Consider the following 19875-nt stretch of genomic DNA (forward strand, 5'->3'; position numbering starts at 1 on the left):
TATCACCCTCCGAGCCCCACCCGAGTGATGGGCCTGTGAGGAATCCAGCCTTCACAGCTCCCCCCGCTGGCTGGGTGTGGAGCCAAGACCCACTTCATTCTGCCCCCCCTGTCCCTGCCGCTTACTGGTCACAGGCAGTGGCAACCCGGCCAGCAAAAATATGAGCTCAAATCCCAGCTCCACCTCCTCGGAGCGCCGTGGCCTCCGGAAAGTGCCTCGTGTCCGGCATCTGCTGCCTCGTGTGGCCAGGGGGCAGGCACGTGGCCTGAGGGGTGGCTGTTATCCTCCCTCCTCTCCGTGGGTTCATCCTTTGCCAAGCCCAGGGCTGGCTGTGGAGCAGTGCAGGGCACAGCAGGAGCGTGGTCAGTGTAGGGGAGCGGGTGCTGGCTGGGGCTTCCAAAGGGAGCGGGAAACAGCGGCAGCTAGAGGGCCGCGCGGCTGTCTGTGTGCACACACCCGCTCCAACGTCTCGGGCCAGAGTTTCTGGCTTGAGCCCATGTCCCCATCCCTGTGTCCCCTTATGTGATGACCCATGTGAGTGCCCGGACTCTGAGCCTGGAAGGTGCCTGCACCTGCTCACGCTGTACAGGACGCAGCAGGGCTCGGAGGGCACTAGGGTCAGTGCCAGTGCTCCAGCAGGGATGAGCCGTGGGGACCGGCTCCGGTGCCCTGGGCACTAGTACCAGGCCCACACACAGTAGGGCCTCATTACGTGGCCGAGAGGGAACATAGGGTGTCCCTTTGCTCCTCTGGCCTCAGTGTCTTCCAGGACCCCAAAGGACTCCAAGTTACGCATTGCAAAGGTGATTTCTGACCCCAGATTCTGCGCGGGAGCTCCCGCACAGGTGAAAGTGCACGGGCTTCGGCTCGGCCCGGCGTTCCAGGCTCCAGACCGCACAGTGGGGCCACTGCCCCTGCAGGGCTCCTGTGGACACGCCCAAGAGTGAGCGCCACTTTCGGAGCCCGCGCCCCAGCTCATGTCGTGCGCTACAGTCCTGGAGGTCGCTTCCCGAGCCTTCTCCTCCACTTGAGCTGCAGAGAACGGGATCCGGAAGGCGCTCAATGAAAACGACTTTTATGGTCAAGGCAAGAAGCCCAGCTCTCCCTCCCTGCCGGCCCCGCTGGGACCCGCGGCCCTTCGCCACCGCGCACGCGCCTCCCTGCGCCAGCCTGGCCTCGGGAGGGGCGGGGCCTCGGGCGGGGCCGGGGCGGCGCGGCCCAATCAGCGCCACGGGTCCCCATGGGGGGTGCGGCCGCGGGGCTCTCCGAGGTCTACAAGTTTCGGTGCGCGGCCCCCGTATCTCCCCACTCCCAGCCCTCGGCGAGCCTGGAGCTTCGCGTCCCGGTCCTCGCCTCACTCGCCGAGCCGGCCGAGCCTGCCGTGCCCGTGCAGACCCTGCTGCACACGGGAGACGCCGCGAGGTGTGGTCGGAGCCCGCGGAGGTAAGTGATTCCTCTCGTTCGGAGCAAGCTGCGACCCACTGTCCCTAATGTCCAAGAGCCAGAGGGGATGCCATTGCGTGCAGCGTGGCGGGCACCGTGGTGAGGGCTCTCCCACCGCGCAAAAGCCGTGCTTTGAGGCCTGCCCTTTACAGATGGGGAAACTGAGGCACGGTGGCCAAGCTTCTGGGTCAGGAAGCCGCCGAGCCTCCTTGGCATCGCAGTCCCCGTGGGCACAGTGGGCTCCCCGGAGAACGCCGCTTTGCTGTTCTTGTCGGCGCACTAGGGTGTGTGGCGGTCCTGTGCGCCCTGGCTGACGTTCCTGCACGCTGAGGGAACCTGTGGCAGGCTGGAGAGTTTGGCCCACGTGTGGGGGCCAGGCAGTCAGGGCAGTGGACTCCTGTGCAGGTCACAGGGCCACGCCCCTTGCAGTTCCACTCGCCACAAACCAGCGAAGTGACTTCTCCCACATTCCAGATGGAGAGTCCAGGGCAGAGCCAGGGCTGGAGCCCGGCTCTGCCGCTGCCGACGCTTCAGGGGCTCGTCCAGGTGTGGGGCAGGCAGTTCCTGCAGTGCCAGGCAGCTCGCTTCGGGTCTCCTTAGCCGGAGTGGGTACTGCGAGTGGGGAGACTTGGGCTGGGGCCGAGGCTTCGCTCTGGGTCCTGGGGGTGGTCTGTGCCCCGGATGGAGAGCACTAGGCCAGCAGATGCAGAGCCGCCTTGCGCAGGGCTGGCCGGTGGGCACACCAGGAGGGGCTCGGCAAGTGCCTGGCCATGTTTCAGTCTAAAGGTGCGTTGCTGGTCTGCAGAGAGAATCCTGTAGGAAGGAGGCTGTGTAAATGCCCAGGTCAGCCGGCAACCGAGAGTGGGTGTGAATTCCACTCTGAGCCTCCAGACTCCTTGCCCCATGGGTGTGGGGAGCCCACCACCTGCATCCAGGGTCTGGAGTCTGACCGTGCCCAGGACGAATGCGTGCCCGGGGTGCTCCGTACTGAAGGCATCCGATGTCCTGCTCTGCCCACATCTGGCTGTCTGCACGCGGGGAGGAGTAGGAGGTGCCAGCTGGATTGCAGCTGTGGCAGGTGCAAGGCCCGAGTGCCCAGGGCACCTGCAGCACACCTGGGCAGTTGGAGAAACCGAGGCCCAGCGAAGGGCAGTGCTTGCCCAAGGTGCCCCAGCTGGTGTGTGGCATTGTCACCCAGGGGGGTCTTGGCCTCTGGGTCCTGCCTCTTCTAAGACCAGTCTTTGCCTGCCGCCAACCCCACCTCTCACGCTGGCCTTTGATCTGGGGTTGCTCAGCTGGAAAGGAGCTCAGGTAAAGCAGCTGGGTGCTGCACGCAGACAGAAGACCGAATGGGACATCTTGACTCCCACAGTGCCCTGCAGCATCAGAGTGGGAATTGTAACGGTGTTCACAACAGCACCGCGATGACTCGCCTGGCACTCACTGGGCAGCTGTGCCCGGGGTGCTCAGGAAGCTGTCACTGGAGGTGGCCTTGTTCAGAGGAGCACCCTGAGGCTCAGGGCGACCCAGGCTGCGCCCAGTGCGCAAGGCTGGGGCAGACAGGGCTCCATCCTGGCAGCACCTGTCAGGCTTATTAGGAAGGTGCTCTACCAGTGACAGGCCTGTGCGTCATCAGGGATTCCAGCCCGGGGAGGAGTGTGCTGACCCGGAGCTTGGGCTCAGCTGGGGACAGGTAGAGGCTCAGGTCAGTGCTGGCCCGGACGTGCCGGCTCCGGCTGGGGAGAGCTGGAGGGCAGAGGGTAGCGCAGAGCTACTTAATGCCCGGGGCCATCCCTCAGGAACCCCAGGGTGGAGGTGACAAGTGACATGTGTCCATGGCCAGACCCCGGCCCTGATTCCTCAGCCCCGAGGAAGCTGCCCGGTTCCCCGCCCCGTCACCAGCCTCAGCTGCTGCCTCCGGGAGGTGCCTCCCTGTCTGCTGCTCTGGCGCAGGAGGGTTTTTTTTTTGCAATCTCCCTGGTTTTTGATGAGTCCCAGATGTGCAAACAGCGTCACGGAGGGGCCGAGGCTGTCAGGAAGAGAAAGCAGAGGGGCGTGATCTCACCTCACTGCGTCTCCGACTCGCTGAGTTCAGTGGGTGCCCGGACTTCCAGGGCTGGGGACTCGGAGCGCCTTGTAAAGTCCAAGCAGAGCACGCTGTGTTCTGGGCAGACAGAGTCCGGCCGTCACGCGGTGGGCGGGGGCGGGAGGGGGGCAAGATGAGCTGTGTTTTTTTGGAAAATATCTATTGTGGTACCACTCGCATGAACATAAAATTTACCATTTTAACCACTTGGAAGTACACAGCGAGGGCACTTAGTGTTTTGCAGTGGTGTGTGACCACTCCCACTACGTAGTTCCGGGACATTTCCGTCATGCCGTGAAGGAATCCTGCACCCAGGACCAGCCAGTCTCATTCCCACCCCTGGCAGTCTGCCCTGTCTCTCTGGATTTGCATGTTCTGGACATTGCGTGTATCAGTCATACAGTGTGCGGTCTTTGTGTCTGGATGTTTTTACTCAGTATCATGTTTCCAAGGCTCGTCTACTTTATGGTATATAACAGTATATAGAGAATATATGAGAACCTCATTTATTTTTCATGGCTGAATAGTATTCCACTGTATAGCTAGGACACTGTTGCCTATACCTTCGTTAATAGGAGCATGGCTGTCTCCCACCCTTGGCTATTATAAATCGCCCCACTCTGAACATCTGGGTGCAAGACTGTGTAGACATCTGCTTTCATTCCTCTTGGGCATGTCCGTAGGAGTGGAGTTGCTGGGTCAGAGGTGACTGACCTGTGCTCTCTTTTGCTGGCTTTCTTCTTGAGGAAGCTCAGCTCCGAGGATCCCACTCCAGGATGTGCCGCGGCCCCCACCATGGTGCAGGGGACCCGGCATCTGCCCTACAGCAGCAGCTGGCCGGGAACGCCGTGTGGGATGTGGCCCTGCCCCGTATCTGGCTGGGCTTGCAACGGTGGGGATTCTGCCTGACGCTCCCCAAGGGTGAGGACACTGTGGTCCAGCCAAGGGCGATTTATCTCTGGTTGTTTTGAGGCCTGCGTCAGCTTAGACAAAACCACAGAATCAGAGGGGGAAAGGCCTGACGAAGGATTTTGCAACTTCTTGACCATCTTTTGAAAAAAAAAATTGTAAATTACGAAATCCCGTATTTTCAATCTCAATTCCTGGGCGGCATCCCATTTTGAAAGCAAGAGGGCGGGATTCTGGGGGAAGGAGGGTCACACTTGCTTTGTGCCTGCAGCCCTGGGAGCCCGGAACTGGCCTTACCCCAGGCGCTTGTGACTAAGGAGAGCCCCCATCGGCTCTCTGGGGCCGGGAGCTGGTGCCTGGACGCATCTGGGTGCTGAGACCCAGGGCCACCTAGGACAGAGAGGGGCACTGGTGGCAGGGAAAGAGGAGTGGGGGTGGGGGTGGGGGGTGGGGAGCAGGCCTGGGTCTGGGCATGGTGGTCGAGTGGCAGGGATCCCCCGGCAGGCGCGCTGAGCTGCAGCCCTGGGCGGAGAGTAGCACAGCCCAGAGAGGTACCTGAGCGTGTGCACAGCCCCCAGCGAACCCCACCGCCCCTCTGCTTATGGGGACGGATAGGCCCCCGTTGGTCCTCTGCCTGACGCCCTCCAGCACCCTGCTCGCCCTTCCAGACACAGCCACGAGCTGCCTGGTGTCCAGCTGGCAGGTGGAGGCTGCCCTGGGCCCGTTGTGTCTGGTTTTACTCCTGTCTCCCTTCCCTGCAGAGAGGACCAGGTTTCCTTGCCAGTGGCAGGACTAGACGGTGACCTTTCTGAAGTAAATTTCTTGGAAAGCACATGCCTGTAATCCCAGCCCTTGGGAGGCTGAGGCAAGAGGATTGCCACGAGTTCAAGGCCCGCATGTGCTACACAGCAAGACCTTGTCTCAAAAACCAAAACAAAAAAAAAAAATTAAATTTCTTGGAACTCCAAAAAGCAGGCCCGCTTAAGTAAAAATGCAAAGTAGGCACGAGTACAGGTAGATGCAGGAGGGTGGGCAAACGTGGGAAGGGGTGAGAAGGCCTGGGGTTTGGGGAGCCCTGGGTCATGACGAGGGAAGAAGACGGGTTGTGAGAGTCTAAGGCAGTGGTTCCCAAAATGGGCTCCCCAGGCCAGGGGCAGCACCCGGGACCCCGGGAGAAACGCGGACGTTCAGTCCCACGCCCAGCACCTTCTGGGCCGGAACCCGTGAGGCGGAGGTGGTGACTGTTTGCACAGGTGTGCAGCACCTTCTGGTGGGGCTCAGGTGTGAGACCTAGAAGCCGGGCCGGCCGGAGACTGGCAGCCGGGTCCGGTAGACCAGAAACGAGTTTTGCGGCCTGGCAACAAGGTGTGCGCCGCTCAGTGGCGGAGAAGCCCCACCCGCCCCTTCCGCACAGGCAGGTGGGGAGCGGCAGTGCCCACGCTTAGCGGGGAGGCGTCGGGCTGCACGCTGGTGCCAGAACACCAGGCAAGAGCCTGTTGCTGGCTGTTTGGAAGCCTGGCCCCTGGCGCAGTGGCACTCCGCGCTCTAGGCTGGGCGCAGCCAACCTGGCCGGCATCTTCCCAGGCCGCCCTGCAGGGAAGAGCTGTTTCCTGGGGACACTGAGCCTCATCTGCGAGGAGGCGGGCGCCCGCTGTCACCCTTTCCCAACGTGGCTGGCCTGGCACGTATTTCCAGCAGGGCTTTGGCAGCAGTGGAGGTGAACCGGGCCCTGTCTGGAGGGCAGAGCGCAGTCCAAGTGGGCGGCCCGCAGCGGGTCTGGCTGGCTTGGCAGCCCGCAGGCTGTCTGGGCTGGGGCTCAGGTCTCCACTGGGGCACTCGAGGGCAGGCCGCAGGGACCGCTCAGATGGGTGTCCAGCGCGCTTCTCCAGACCCTTCCTCCCAGCAGCCTGGATGGCTGCACACTTAGATAACAATTCCTCATCAGAAGTCACTGCCGTGGACATGCGCAGTCACTCAGCCCTGCACCGCGGGGTGACTTTCTCAGAGAGGAGGCCGCAGGCGGAGCGTCCCATGAAGCTCCTCAGGCCCCCTCTGTGGCCCCCAGCCCAGGGGAACTGTTTCCCCCCACACGGTGCAGGCTGCCTTCAGGGGTGGGACCCGAACCTCGCGTGTTTGACCGCAGAACCAGAGCCCATTTGTGTTTACTGTAAAATCAGCACTCCGCAGAGTGGCCTACAAGGCCCGGGGGTCCCCAGAACCCCATCCCCCCAGCTGCCCTGGTCCGGTGCCTGTCCCTGGTCACGCCCAGGCAGGACACCCCAGCCTGCACCCGCGCAACCCCTGACACTGCAGCTCTGTTTCCTTGAGGTCTCCCCGCAGCTCTCCGCCTTGGTGGCTGCCCTGTGTCTGTCCTCTCCTCCCTCCCAGGCAGGCGCTGTCTCACCCACTTGAAGCATCCCCAGGGCTCCCTGGTGCTGGCCCTGGGGGCTTTCATCTTGAAAGAACCCGTGTTCCTGACTCAGCCCTGCGGGGGCCCCTAGCCAGTGAATCATGGCGTTCGGGCTGGAGCCTGTCACCCACAGCAGAGGCACAGGGCACCCAAGTCCACCCCAAGGAGAAGGGATACAAACGGCTCTGGCTGCCTGGCCCACAAAGCACAGTTTGTGTGGCCTCTGCCCCTCCCTGGCCCAGCCCACTGTGTTGGTGACAGGCCCTCTAGGTGACCCTCAGCCCTGTGGGGTGGCTGGATTTGAACCCAGGCCTGAGCCAGGGCCACACTTCCCACACTGTCCTCTGGGGCCAGCTGGTCCTCTTCTTCCTGTGGCTCAGAGGGCCCCTGTCCTTCTGCAGAGCTTTGATGGGGATCTTGTGTCTGGGAAACGCCTGCAGGCCGGAGTGACACACAGGGACTTCGGAGGATATTCATTTGTCACCCACACCGTTGAGAGCATCTTGGCTTGTGGAATGTGTCTGGTTTCTTTCTTTCTTTGCACGAAGTAGGCTGAGTGAGTGGTGAATGATGGTTCTCCTCTTTCCACCTGGAACTTTTTGTTTTCTCAGCGCCGTGCTGAAGCGTAGCTGGTGGGTGCTGGGTCTGCCATCTGCTTGTGAGCACCCTTGGTTGTGGAGAAGCTCGGAGGAAGGAGAGGCAGGAGCCCGCCTGTGGCCTCCCTCGGGCCTGGCTCTGAGCCTGTAGCAGGCCTGAGGAAGCCGACAGGCTCTGGAGGCTGAGACGGGCCTGCCCCCACCTCCCCCTGTCCGGGCGCCCTCGGGGTGGTAACGGGATGTCCTGCCCGCCCGGGGATCTTCCCGCCATGGCCTCATTCCTGGAATTTCTGGGTGGTTTGTGGGGACGGCTGGGATCTGCCTCCGCCTCTCCCAGCCTGTGAGTGCTGGGCCGGCTGTGAGGACGAGCAGGGCCCAGGGAAGCCTGGCCCGGGTCAGCCGCTGCCCGCTCTGGGGGCTGGGGTTGGCGCTGCCTGGCCGTGGTGGGGCGCTGCCGCGTGGACAGCCACGTTGCCGTGAGCAGACCAGCCCTTCTGTGCAACCACAAGGAGGACTCGCGTCTGTTTTGAGCCCCGGTTTCCTCGCCTGTGGAGTGGGGTGACAGTGGCAGCCACCCCATACACGCGTGGGAGGTGGGAGGAGGGGCCAGCGCCCCGCCCCCCGCGTCCTCCCTGGGGAGCCGGGGGGACTGCGTCAGGACTCAGGTCCCAGGGCCTCCGGCCTCGGGAGAGCTGACAGGCACATTTTCAGAGAGGTTGTGGCCGGCTCAACAGAACCGCCAAGAGGTGTTAAATTATGTAAACTCGCAGTTGAGTGCGTCGTATTTAAAATCCAGGTAGTGCACACTGGAAATGCACCACTTCCTGGTTGTTTACTACAGCTGGCTGCTCTCTCTGCCCGTAGCCGGCTAGTGTCTGTCGGATCCGTAGGGTGGGATCATGACTGGGTGCCGTGCACTGAAGGGCTCTGGAGACACCCGCTCGGGGCCGAAGGCCGGCTGGGGACCCACGGGCCGGTCCTGGCAGCTGGCATGGAGCCGCAGGAGGGGACAGGGTGGCACGCAGAGGTGGCCCCTGCTGTGTCGTTGCTGTCCACGTGAGCTGCGAGTACCCGTGGGCCCTGCACACCCAGTCCTGACGACCTGGAGCCTTTCCTCAGATATGGCCAGCGTGCGGCTCCCACCGAGCTCAGCTCAGTCTCGAATCTGGTGGGGGCCTTGGTATTTTCTCCCAAGGGTTAGACACTTAAAAATTGGATTTTGTGAAGGCCAAGGCTGAAGAGAACTGTCCCTTCGTGGCTTACCCACTTTGATCCCAGCCTCTTGAACCCCTTCCCGCGGGCGTCAGTGGTGCCATCCGTGGTCTCGGTAGCTGCCACTGCTGCAGGCTGCCCACTGCACCTCACGGTCACTTCCCAGAGCTGTGGCCCTGGCCCACCCTCGGCCGCACAGAGAGGCTGAAAGCTGTGCCCAAGGCACACAGCCCGTGAGAGGCAGTGTTGGGAACCGAACCCAGGTCCCTTCCCTGAGAGCCCGGGCTGCCCTCAGCAAGGAAGGGAAGCTGGGAACGGTGTGCATGACTGTAAATAATCTCAGTGCTCAGGAAGCTGAGGCAAGAGGATTGTGAGGTTGAGGTCAGCCCTGGCTGCGTAGTGAGTTATGGGCAATATAGCAAGACCTTATCTCAGAAAACCAAACCAAACTAAACCCAAAACAAGCAAGAAGAGGAAGAAGCAGAGGAGGAGGAGGAGGAAGACTCAGAAATCGCACGTAGTCCTTATATGGCTCTTCTGATCTAGCAGGGAGGAGAGCTGCACTTCCACCCCCAAATATTTACTGAGCAGTGACTTGTCACACTCTGGGGACTCAGGGCCGAGCAGGCTGGGCTCCCCGGAAGCAGCTGAGGCTGCGCAGGCGCTAACCCACCAGCCGGCGGAGGGAACAGAGCGGGCAGGAGCGCAGCCCCCAGCAGGGCTGGCAGCTGACACCCGGCCCTTCCCCAGCGGGGCACTGCCGTGCTGATGACGCAGCAGCTTGCCCTCCCTGTCCCTGCGCTGCAGGCTTGGTGTGACGGTGGCATCTTGAGAGACCGCCATGGAGGGGACACCTCGCGGGATTTGGAGCACAACAGTGTACTGGCCCCGGTGTACACAGAGCCCTGCGGGCGGCAGGGGGCAGTTGGCAGCTGTGGGCACGGGTGTGTCAGGAGCCCCGAGCTCAGGCTGGCACGCAGCCTTGCTGACGCCCGTGTCCGCCTGCCCGGGCTCGTGTGCCTGACCTGGGGCAGCCAGGGGCCCTGCCTGGCAGAGCGACTGTGGGTCTCAGGCCTCTGCAGCCTGGTGGGCCCTCAACCAGGGGAGCCGCGGATACAGAGGGCACTGCGCAGGCCCCTGGACGACAGGCCCGCTTGTTGCCACATTCGCTTGAGATTTCCGACGTGGAATTGGTGCATTAGAGAAGTGAAGCTCCCGTAATCCCAGCTCTGCTGCCCCGCCCCAATGCCATCCTTCATCAGGAACCCGGTCTGCATCTGGTCGTGGTCCTGCCACTCGCTCTCTCTCTCTCACACACACACACACACACACACACACACGTGTGTAGATCACAAATCATACAGAGTATATATATTGTACATTTTTCTTTCTTTTTGCAGTGCTGGGGATGGAGCTCAGGGCCTTGTGTATGCGAAGCAAGTGTTGTTCCATATCCCCAGCCTTGTTTTAAAATATAAATCATATCATCAGCATAGCATAATATTCTACAACTTGCTTTTTATTTTTTTTTGTCTTTTTGAGACAGGGTCTCCCTATGCAGTTCAGGCTGGCCTTGAGCTCACTTTGTAGCCCAGGCTGGTCTCAAACTTGCAGCGATCCTCCTGCCTCAGCCTCCCAAGTGCTGGGATTACAGGCATGTGCCACCACATCTGGCTCTACAACTTACTTTTAAAACAGCCATGTATTTTATATTTATTACTGCCAACCCATAGCCCTGGCATGTTCCTTTTACCTGCAGCCTAATATTCCACCCCCTCTTGCCTCATCACTTCCTGGGCCAATGCTCTTTGAGCTGTGCACGTTTGAGCCTGACCCTGGCTCAAACATGAGCAGCTTTGTGTCCCTCATCGTGCCGCAGCACGGAGTGAGACGACTGGACTGTGTGTGACGCCAGGGGCATGTGTTGATGTCAGCTCCTCCTTCCTCTCACCCCTGCGTCAGTGTGCTTTGGCCGCTCTCCCTCGAGCCTGGCTTGCGCAGCGGGGACATGCGTAGATGGTGGAGTGGCCAGCCTGAGAGAGTGGGGCTCTGAGAAGCTCTTGGTTTCATTCCCAGCAGGGCCTACGAACCCGCAGGGTTCTCCCTGGGGAGCTGTCCGGGCTCTGGCCTGGAGAGGCGGCCCCCAGGGACAGCGGCACCAGCGCACTACAAAGGGGCGGCCCAGTCCAGGTCAGGACCCTGGCGGGCTCCAGGGGTCGGGCCGGGAGCCACCACGTTCCCAGAGCTCCCCGCTCCCCCCACCGTGCTCCTCCGCCACCTGTGCCAAGGCTCTGCTTCCTGGAGGGCCCGTCCCGGCCTCTGTCCCTGCTCCCCCTGTGGGAGTCCTGCCCCGAATGCCCTCCTGCGGCTGCCAGCCCGGTGGGCGGAGGCTGGGCTTCGGTGGGGTGAGGACCAGGGACACGCCAGGGGCAGATTGGGTGGGCTCAAATACGGCACAAGCCACCTCCTCGGGCTGAGTTCTGGAGCCCGGGCTGAGACCCGGGTGTCTCGGTCAGCTTTCTCCCCTGCCGGGGCTGCGCTTCGTCCTCTGTCCTCGACCCAGCCCTGACCCTTGAGGAGGGGCCAGTGTGCTTTTCACCCAGCACGGGAAGGCCACTGGGTGCCCGTGACGCCTCCATGGGAGTTGAGGACCCCTGCGTGTCCGCTCTTGTCTTCCCGCGCCCAGAGCGGATGCTATAGCCCCGAGGCCCCCGGTCTGCGCCCTGTGGCACTGAGACCATGACCCCGGGGACCGCAGTCCTCAGAGCTGTCCTCACCCTCCGCATCTTCTCTTAGCAGCCGGTGACCTGGGCTGGGCTTGCTGCCGCTGCAGCCTCAGCTCCTCCCCTGCGAGATGGGGTGACACAGCCGGGCTCCGGGGTTATGAGGATGATGGGAAATGACGCGGCTAACGCGGCCGGCTAGGGCAGGCACTGGCCGGGGTTCTCTGAAGGACAGAGAGGTCCAGAAGGCCCAGCCTGAGCCCGGTGCAGCTGGGCCCCGAAGGTTGTCTGTCTGTAAGCTCAGGCGGTCAGGGAGCTGTGGTGACTGCACAGCTGCAGACCCCGCCTGAGGTGAGCAGGGCGCCCGTCCCCAGCCCCGCCCTGCCTTTGAAGGCGGCTTCCAGGAACACACCTGGACATGAGCTCCAGGGTGGGGCCAGGAAGGTGGGGCTCCAGGGCCACCGGCTTCTCTCTGTCCCCTCAGCCCTGGTGTAGCTTCATCACCTGTAGGATGCGGGTGCCCCCGCCAGGGGTATAGCTCAGTGGTGGAGCATCTGACTGCACCTGCACGAGATCGGGGCCGACTCTAGCAGATTAGTGGCCCTCTGCTTGGGTGTGGAGCATCTGACTGCACCTGCACGAGATCGGGGCCGACTCTAGCAGATTAGTGGCCCTCTGCTTGGGTGTGGAGCATCTGACTGCACCTGCACGAGATCGGGGCCGACTCTAGCAGATTAGTGGCCCTCTGCTTGGGTGTGACCTGTGGCAGTGAGCTCTCCAGTGTGGGCGATGGGTACCAACTACCCCTGTGAACCGCTAACTACCCTTGTAAGCTACTAACTACCTGTATGAACCATTAACTACCCATATGAGCCACTAACTACCCCTGTGAGCCACAGCTACCCATACGAACCACTAGTTACCCCTGTAAGTCCCTAGCTACCCTGTGAGCCATACCCGCGTGGCCAGCTCAGCCCCAGTGTGTCTGTGACAGGCTCCCTGCTGGGTGGAGGCTGGGGGAGACTGCATGGTCACTGAATGCTGTCCTGGTCCATTTTCCGTGGCTGTAACTAAATGCCTGGGGCTGGACAGTTTATAAAGAGTTAATTGGTTCTGGAGGCTGACGTCCAGGATCAAGGCTCTGGCATCTGCTGCACTGTGACATAGCAGGGGCATCTCCTGTTGAGACTGCTCCATCCCCGTCTCTTCTTTCAAAACCACGGCACCGCCCTCCTGACGGCTACTCCTAGTGGCTCCTGAGGGCCCCACCACAAACACCATCAGCCTGGGGATCTGGGAACGTGTTCCTGGCTCGTGAATTTGGGGGACTCCTCAGACCCAGAGTGGACCAGTGAGGCGTAGGATCTCGGGGACACGGTCAGCGGGGCAGGGCCTGCACTGTCCTGAGCCGCCTGTGGAGGAGGCCTGCGCCGGCTTGTGGTAAGCCGAGTCTGACATCGCAGGGAGTGGACATGTGCTGTGGGCCTGGGCTCACGCCAGGTCTTCCAGCGACATGCGATGACTTGTGGGACCTCGCTGGGCACAGGGGTCAGAGTCTCATTTACATCTGGATACATAGGAGTGCTGGCTTGGAGTCAGGAGATGTGATGGTGGAGAGTTCGGGCCCAGGGCCCCGTCCCAGGGCGGCTCAAACCCCAGCTCCGCCCCTCCTGTCATCAGGACGCTGGGCTGTGGCCTCTGTGGGCCTCAGTTTCCCCATCTGCAAAGTGGGAAGGAGCATCTTGCTCCGGGCACTGCCTGGGCCCACGCCGTGGCCAGCCCAGCTCCAACTTCTGCCCATGCCCTCTGCTTCCTTCCAGAGCCTGCAGCGCCCAGCTGCCTAGAGCCCGGGTTGCCCTGCACTCCTGAGCCTCTGCTGCCGGCTTGGAGCCATGAGCTGTGGCGTCCTGAATGCCATCGTCCCCTTGGGGCTGGCGCTGCTGGTGTGCAGTGCCCAGGGCTTCCTCCTGCCCAACGTGACTGAACTGCAGAAGCTGCTGGGCCGGTACCAGCAGGCAGAGTCGCATGTGCGTGTGCGCAGGGCCATCCCCCGAGAGGACCGTGAGGAGATCCTGCGGCTGCACAACAAGCTGCGGGGCCAGGTGTCCCCGGCCGCCTCCAACATGGAGCACATGGTGAGCACCGCCCGCCTGTGCTCCCTTCCCTCCACAGCAGTAGTGGAGTTTTGAGACAAGCTCCTGCTATGTAGCCCAGGCTGGCCTTGAACTTGCAGTGATCTTCCTGCCTCAGCCTCCTGAGTGCTGCGATTATAGCATGTGCCACTAGGACCGACTTGAGGAACTCAACTTCTAATTGGATTTCATTCCAATGAGATGGAAGCACCTGCCTGTGGCGAGGTGCTTCCATGTTGGGCGGGGAAGGTCACTGCACCCCACGAGCTGTCCCCCGAGCCCGTGCTGTCCCCACCCGCACCCTGTCCTCACCTGTCTCCCTTCCCTGCAGACCTGGGACGAGGAGCTGGAGCAGTCAGCGGCGGCGTGGGCCAGGGAGTGCATCTGGGAGCACGGGCCCACCAGCCTGCTGGTGTCCATCGGGCAGAACCTGGCTGTGCACTGGGGCAGGTAAGAGCTCCGCCCGCCTCTGCATCCCCGAGCACCTGCAGGTTGGTGTCTGTGTCCAGACGGGGCGGGGGATGGGAGAGGGAGGAGCACTTTCACTAAAGAGAAAGCAGCAGCAGCTCCCTGGGTGAGGGCGTCCCTGTCCACCACGGTGACACCTGCCAGGCTTGTCACTGACCGAAGGACAGCGGAGCTGCTCAGGACCGTGTGAGACGCCAGGCACTCCTCGGAGGGGTTTGGCGGGAGCGGATGAACCTTTTCGCAGCACTGGAGCCCAGGGCCCCTCGAGCAGCCCCGCCCCTCCGGATCCCCGGGCTCCTTCCAGCACAGCTGGCTCCCTGCCCAGGCCTGCAGAGGCCTCAGCCCCCGCCTTTGTCTTTGGATTCAGCGCGGGCTTAGGTTACGCCCTCGGGACCGCCCCAGGGAGGCCATGGCGCCTCCTCCTGCCACAGTCGCGTGCCACTGTCCCCCCCGAGCGATCCTAGGGCAAGAGGCCATGCCCCTGGCCTCGCTGACCAAGCCGTTGGCGCGGGGTCTCAGCGGTGATGTCTACCAGTGCCCCTCTGCCTGCCGGCCGCGTGTGCGCAGTCAGTCTGTCCTCTCTCCGCACGGAGGAAACTTCACGCTGCAGCCTTGGACTTGCATTTAATGTACCATCTTTCCTCGTTAAAATGAAACCACATGGTGCCCACCTGGGCCTGCGGGTCCAGGAAGGGGCAGAGGCGGCATGGTGCCCTTGGAGGACATCCAGGACAGGTGCAGCTGGCAGCCCTGGCATGTGGGCCCCTGGGAACCTGCGAGGGCCGAGGGGACCCAGGACGCCCGGGGCACACCTCCCCATTGTGGTTTTGGGCACCGTCCACGCAGCCAGTCCCTGCCCAGGCTGGCAGTGTGTGGCAGTGTGTGGCCGGGACATGACCCCACTTTCACCACAGGTACCGCTCGCCCGGGTTCCACGTGCAGTCGTGGTATGACGAGGTGAAGGACTACACGTACCCCTACCCGCACGAGTGCAACCCCTGGTGCCCCGAGAGGTGCTCGGGCCCCATGTGCACCCACTACACGCAGGTAAGGGGCGCCCGGGCCTGCACCACAGGGCTTCCTCCCCTCCCCTCCCCCACAGCTGCGAAATGCCCCCCAGGAAATCTGGGTGCCACCACGGCTTCGCGGTTGCCTTTTCCTTACGGTGGCCCCTGAGGACAGCGGGGCCTGTGGCCCCTACCGCCGCCCGCGGGCTCCTGGCTCGGGCACTCCGGGCTGCGCGCTGCTGGGCCGTTGCCACCCCTGGGTGCCTGCGATGATTTGCTTCTTGTTTAATACACATCTGTCCCTGCAGTGGGTCTGTTCCTGCACGCTCCCCGCACGCACTGTGCCGGCCCTCAGCTGTGCAGGCCTGCTGCGTCCCCCGGGGGCCTGCCCCTCGCTCAAGCCGGGACACCCACGTGTTGTCTTCGCAGATAGTCTGGGCCACCACCAACAAGGTGGGCTGCGCCGTGCACACCTGCCCCAGGATGGACGTCTGGGGGGAGATCTGGGAGAACGCCGTCTACCTGGTCTGCAATTACTCCCCAAAGTGAGAGCCGCTTGCATGTGCCGAGACGCATTTGCCTGCCGGGGAGGGGCACGACAATCTGCGTCAATAGGGAGGCCTCCCCTCCGCTCACGCCGCTTGCCTGGGAGTCGGGTGGACTCGCATGGGGCCACAGCAGTCTGGGAGCCCATCCAGCCCCTGCCGAGACAGAGCAGCTCTGGGGCATCTCCGTCCCTTGTGGGGGAGTCATCCCAGTGGCCCCGTGCCGGCCCTGTGAGTCCCAGGCCGGCCTGAGTAGATCAGAGGGCTGGAGCCTGCAGCAGGCTGAGGGCACTGCCCTCCTGTGCCTGAGGGTGGGGTACCCAGCTGTGGCCCCACCCCCCCTCACACTCTGGGGTGCATCTGCTCCTTGGGGCCAGGACATCCCAGGCCGTGGAAGGGCATGTGTTCCGCAGCTGTCTTTGCAGTGTGCCCTCTGGCAGCACCAGCGGGCCATCCCTGCCCTCCCTGGGAAGCGGTCAGAGGTTGGCATGGGCCGGGCCTGTTGGTTTAACCCCGGTCATGAGTGGGTTCACACGCCGGCCCTTAACAGAGCCCGCTTTGCAGGAGAGGAGAGAGGCTGGGGCTGGGGACGCTGGCCCAGGCACCCCCAGCCTGCACTTCAGCAGGGCCTGACAGGAAGAAGGGCTCAGCTCTCTGCTTCCTGGGACCCTGCACTGCAGCCTGGAACCATGGCCTCCCCCTGGCCTGGCACACTGTCCTCCCTGCTGGCCAGGACCCTGGTGGGGCTGCTGCGGGTGGGTGGGACACAGGCCGCCCTCCTGATGTGTTTCTGGTCTGTCCCCAGGGGAAACTGGATTGGAGAGGCCCCCTACAGGAACGGCAGGCCCTGCTCCGAGTGCCCGCCCAGCTATGGCGGGGGCTGCAGGAACAACCTCTGTCACCGAGGTAGGGCACATGAGGTCAGACCTCCCACCCCACACCGCCCCTCTGCGGCTCCTGCACACCTGCTGTGTGGACAGAGCCCCGGGACGTCCCCACGACGCCCCCCGGCCAGGCCCACAGCACGCAGTCTGCTCACACAGATGACAGGACCCAAACTCCCGGGAAAACACTGCGAGCGTCCCAGAAGAGCGGGTGCTCCGCTGAAGCCAGCCTGCTCCGTGCCCTTGTCCCCAGCTCCTCCGAGCACGTACCTTCCTGTCCCCAGGCCTGTGTCCTAAGCATGGCTCCCTCCTCCTGCCACCCACAGGACCTGGAGTCCCCCGAGTGGTGGCAGTTCCTCAGTGGGCACTGCGTGGGCGGTGCTGCCCCCCGGGTTTAGCCCCCAGCGCTGGAAAATGCACCCTTCTGCCTGGCTCACTGTTAGTGAGTTCCTGGCCTGTCGGTGCCGCTGCCCCTTTGCTCCTGCTGTGCGTGATGCACTTTCCGCCCAAAGCCTCTCCCACGTCTCGGGGCTGGCCTGTCCCAGGCGGGGCATGGCAGCCGGGGACCTGTGTCCACACAGCTCTGTCATAGGCCCGGTGATGGCCGAGGGGGCTTGCAGGACGGTGGGCAGCTGAGACGGACAGCATCCCATGACCTTCCCTGGGCTTCGGGGTCAGCTGTGGGCCAGGCCCAGGTTCCCAGGTCCTCCCAGAGCCACCGTGCTCTGCCCCCAGGCAGCCCTTCCCACTCCCTCTGCCCACTCTGGGGACAGTGCACCCCTGCCCTGCCTCTGGGCCTTCCTGGACCTCAAAGACAGCACCCTGCCCCCCACTTCTCATCACCCCCAGATACCCTGGGAACCCTGTCAACCTGTGGCTGCGGCTCCAGGGCCTCGGCTGCGGCAGGTGTGTCCTGCGGGTTTGAAGGAAGGCACCTCCTCCCCACGAAGGCTCGTTTTCGGAAAACAAACCCACACAGAGGCCTCAGATTCCAGTTTACCCAGGAAAGGTCATTCCGTGTACCTGGCTCTGTATTTTTGGTGGAAAATGCCCAACGTCGCTTGGCAGGCCCTCTGATGCCCTTAGCTAGCCGTGCGGAAAGTCTCCCCAAAGCGCCTTACTGCGTAAGCTACTTAGCAGGGTGAGCGTGGTGCTGGGCCAGGTCCCGGCCTGTTATGGCGACTCGGGGCTTTAAGGATCAGGGTCGAGCAGAAGTGGTTTCTTTCCCCAGAACCTCCGTGTGTGGGGACAACGGGCAGGCGGGGCTTGGGAGGGCAGAGCTCCCCGCTGTGTGGGCTTGGGGTGCTCCCTTCGCCTCTCTGAGCCTCGGTTTCCTCCCCGGTGGTGTGGGGCCGCACGCTGGGGTGGGGCCATTTGTCCCTGATGTTTAGCAGATAGTTCTGAGCCTTGTCATCAGGAAAACATGCAGCATGATGTACAGGGGGCCTGTGCCCTCTCGCTAGGCTGCAAGGGTGGGCATCAGGCTGTGCCCACTGCCTGGGGAGCGCCCCACTTCTGAGGTGTGCATCTGAGGGCGTGGACTCAGACCGGTCCCTCGAGCAGCGAGCCCTCAAAGCGCCCGGCTGCCTCCCCAGGCGGTATGCAGCCAAAGAAAGCTGTAATTATGAGTCTAACAACGCTGAAGGCAGTGGAAGAAACCAGCTTATTCCCGAGGCAGCCGGGCTCCCCGCAGAGGCCACAGTGAATGGCCGCATTGACGGGAGCGGAGCCGGCGCCGTGGGCTTGAGGAGGGTCCGCCTGTGGCTCTGGCTGCTTTCTGGGCTCTTGTCCTGGGTGTCTTTAAATTGTGCCGGACATGTTTCCCTCAGGGACAGAATCTCGGGGTGCAGATGACCCAGTCGGTTGAACAGCCGCTGTGTGTCAGGGACTGGGTGCACCACAGCCGTGGAGTGTGCAGCTCCCGGGCTCAGGGCTCAGGGCGGAGGACAGCCTGAGTGCGCTGCCTGCCTGGCTGGGATCATGATGCAGCTGGCCGTGGGGTCCACACCCGCAGTCCCAGCACTCTGGGAGGCTGAGGCAGGAGGATGGCAACTTTGTTCAAGCCCAGGCTGGGCAACTTAGTGACTTAGCAAGACTTTGTCTCCAAAAAGTAAAAAATGGGTTGGGAATGTAACTCTGTGAAGGTCCTACGTCCAATCCCCAGTACCACACACACATAAAAAGAAAAAATAATAACGGGATTGGGACTTGCCTCCTGGATCACCCCATCTGGTCTTCCCTCGGGGCAGGGTCTCCTGGGATGGAGGTGAGGTCACCGGGAAGCAGCTGGAGAGCCCCCGCCTGGGAAAGCATCAGAGCCGCTCAGGGTGGGGCTGGGGCTCAGGGGGTCGGGCCGACCGTCATCTGAGCGCTTCCTCCTGCGTGAACACAGTGCTGGGTCAGCCTCGTGTGGAGAGAGCTGGTGCTTAGATGCACAAGTTGATCTGGGGTTGATGGATCTTGATGAAACTTGACTTTAACCCAAAGCCCAGAGGCCTGTGAGGTGCGCTGCTTCCCAAACTGGCCCCATCCTTACCAGGCACAGCTGCTGCAGCCCCGCCTGTACTGTAACAGCTTGCCGATGACCTTCAGACCCCAGACGCTGTGAAGGCCGCACCAAGTGGACGTCATACTTCAGATTTTGAATTTTGGTCTTTTCTGGCGGGCAGTGAGTGCACGGTCCCCTCTCATGCTGCCCAGCTGTAGCTCCCGCCGGCTGTGTGGGAATTGAGCCCTTCTTATGAAGTAGGTTTTGGTTTGTGGACTTGCCCAACCGGGCCAGATGTGTGCGCTCGTGGCACGTTTGCAGCCGGCTGGGCCGGGCTGTGTGGTAGTTCAGGCTGCTAACCGCACTTCTGACTTCGCTGCTCTCCGCTGCCGAGGGGCTTGTTGGGAGGGAGCCCGCTGGGAGACCAGGGGCTAGGAAAGGAGCACCCGCCCTGCTGCACAGACCTGCTGACTTCCCGCCCCGGCTCACCTTTGAGCCAAACGGCTTCCGGCTTCTTTCCCTGGCTTGGATTTACTGAGGGTTGGATTTACCTCATCCTGGTGGTCTGAGGATGGCTTGGGGTGGGCAGTTCATGGCCACCTTAAGATGAAAATGAAGATCTCCAAATTGAAGTTTAATTCTGGCTATTTGGCCAGTTAATTAAATGCCTTAGAACACAGGGATTGTGCTCGTGGCTGGAGAAATAGAACCTTCTGATGGCCGTGCTGGGCAGAAGACGGGCCATCGGAGCTTCCTGCTCTTAACCAGGGGCTGGGTCTGTGGGTCAAGTGGCCTGGGAGCCCCCGCAGTGTTGGCCAGCCCAGCTCCAGGCAGAGATGTGGGTCGAGTTGGCGGTGGGGTCCCCCGACTCCAGGCTGGAGAGGGGCGCAAAGCATGCTGGTGGGGAGGTGCAGTGGGGGCCTGAGTGAGACACGGGTCTTTGTGACCCACTCCTCCAACAGTCACTGAGGG

General features: G+C 62.5%; 1 protein-coding gene across 1 annotated transcript in view; it reads left to right on the top strand.

Moving 5' to 3' along the window:
- Positions 1–1264: 1264 nt before the first annotated feature.
- Positions 1265–19875, top strand: part of Crispld2 (cysteine-rich secretory protein LCCL domain containing 2) — a 45068-nt gene continuing 26457 nt past the window's right edge. Inside the window, exons 1-6 of the mRNA XM_005410966.2 lie at positions 1265–1443; positions 13200–13514; positions 13843–13961; positions 14894–15026; positions 15416–15531; positions 16337–16437. Of these exons, the coding sequence (XP_005411023.1) occupies positions 13272–13514; positions 13843–13961; positions 14894–15026; positions 15416–15531; positions 16337–16437 (712 nt within the window). The 5' untranslated portion in view covers positions 1265–1443; positions 13200–13271. The remainder of the gene's footprint in view (positions 1444–13199; positions 13515–13842; positions 13962–14893; positions 15027–15415; positions 15532–16336; positions 16438–19875) is intronic.

Source organism: Chinchilla lanigera, unplaced genomic scaffold, assembly GCF_000276665.1.
Source record: "Chinchilla lanigera isolate Chin_1 unplaced genomic scaffold, ChiLan1.0 scaffold00140, whole genome shotgun sequence".
NCBI lineage: Eukaryota > Metazoa > Chordata > Mammalia > Rodentia > Chinchillidae > Chinchilla > Chinchilla lanigera.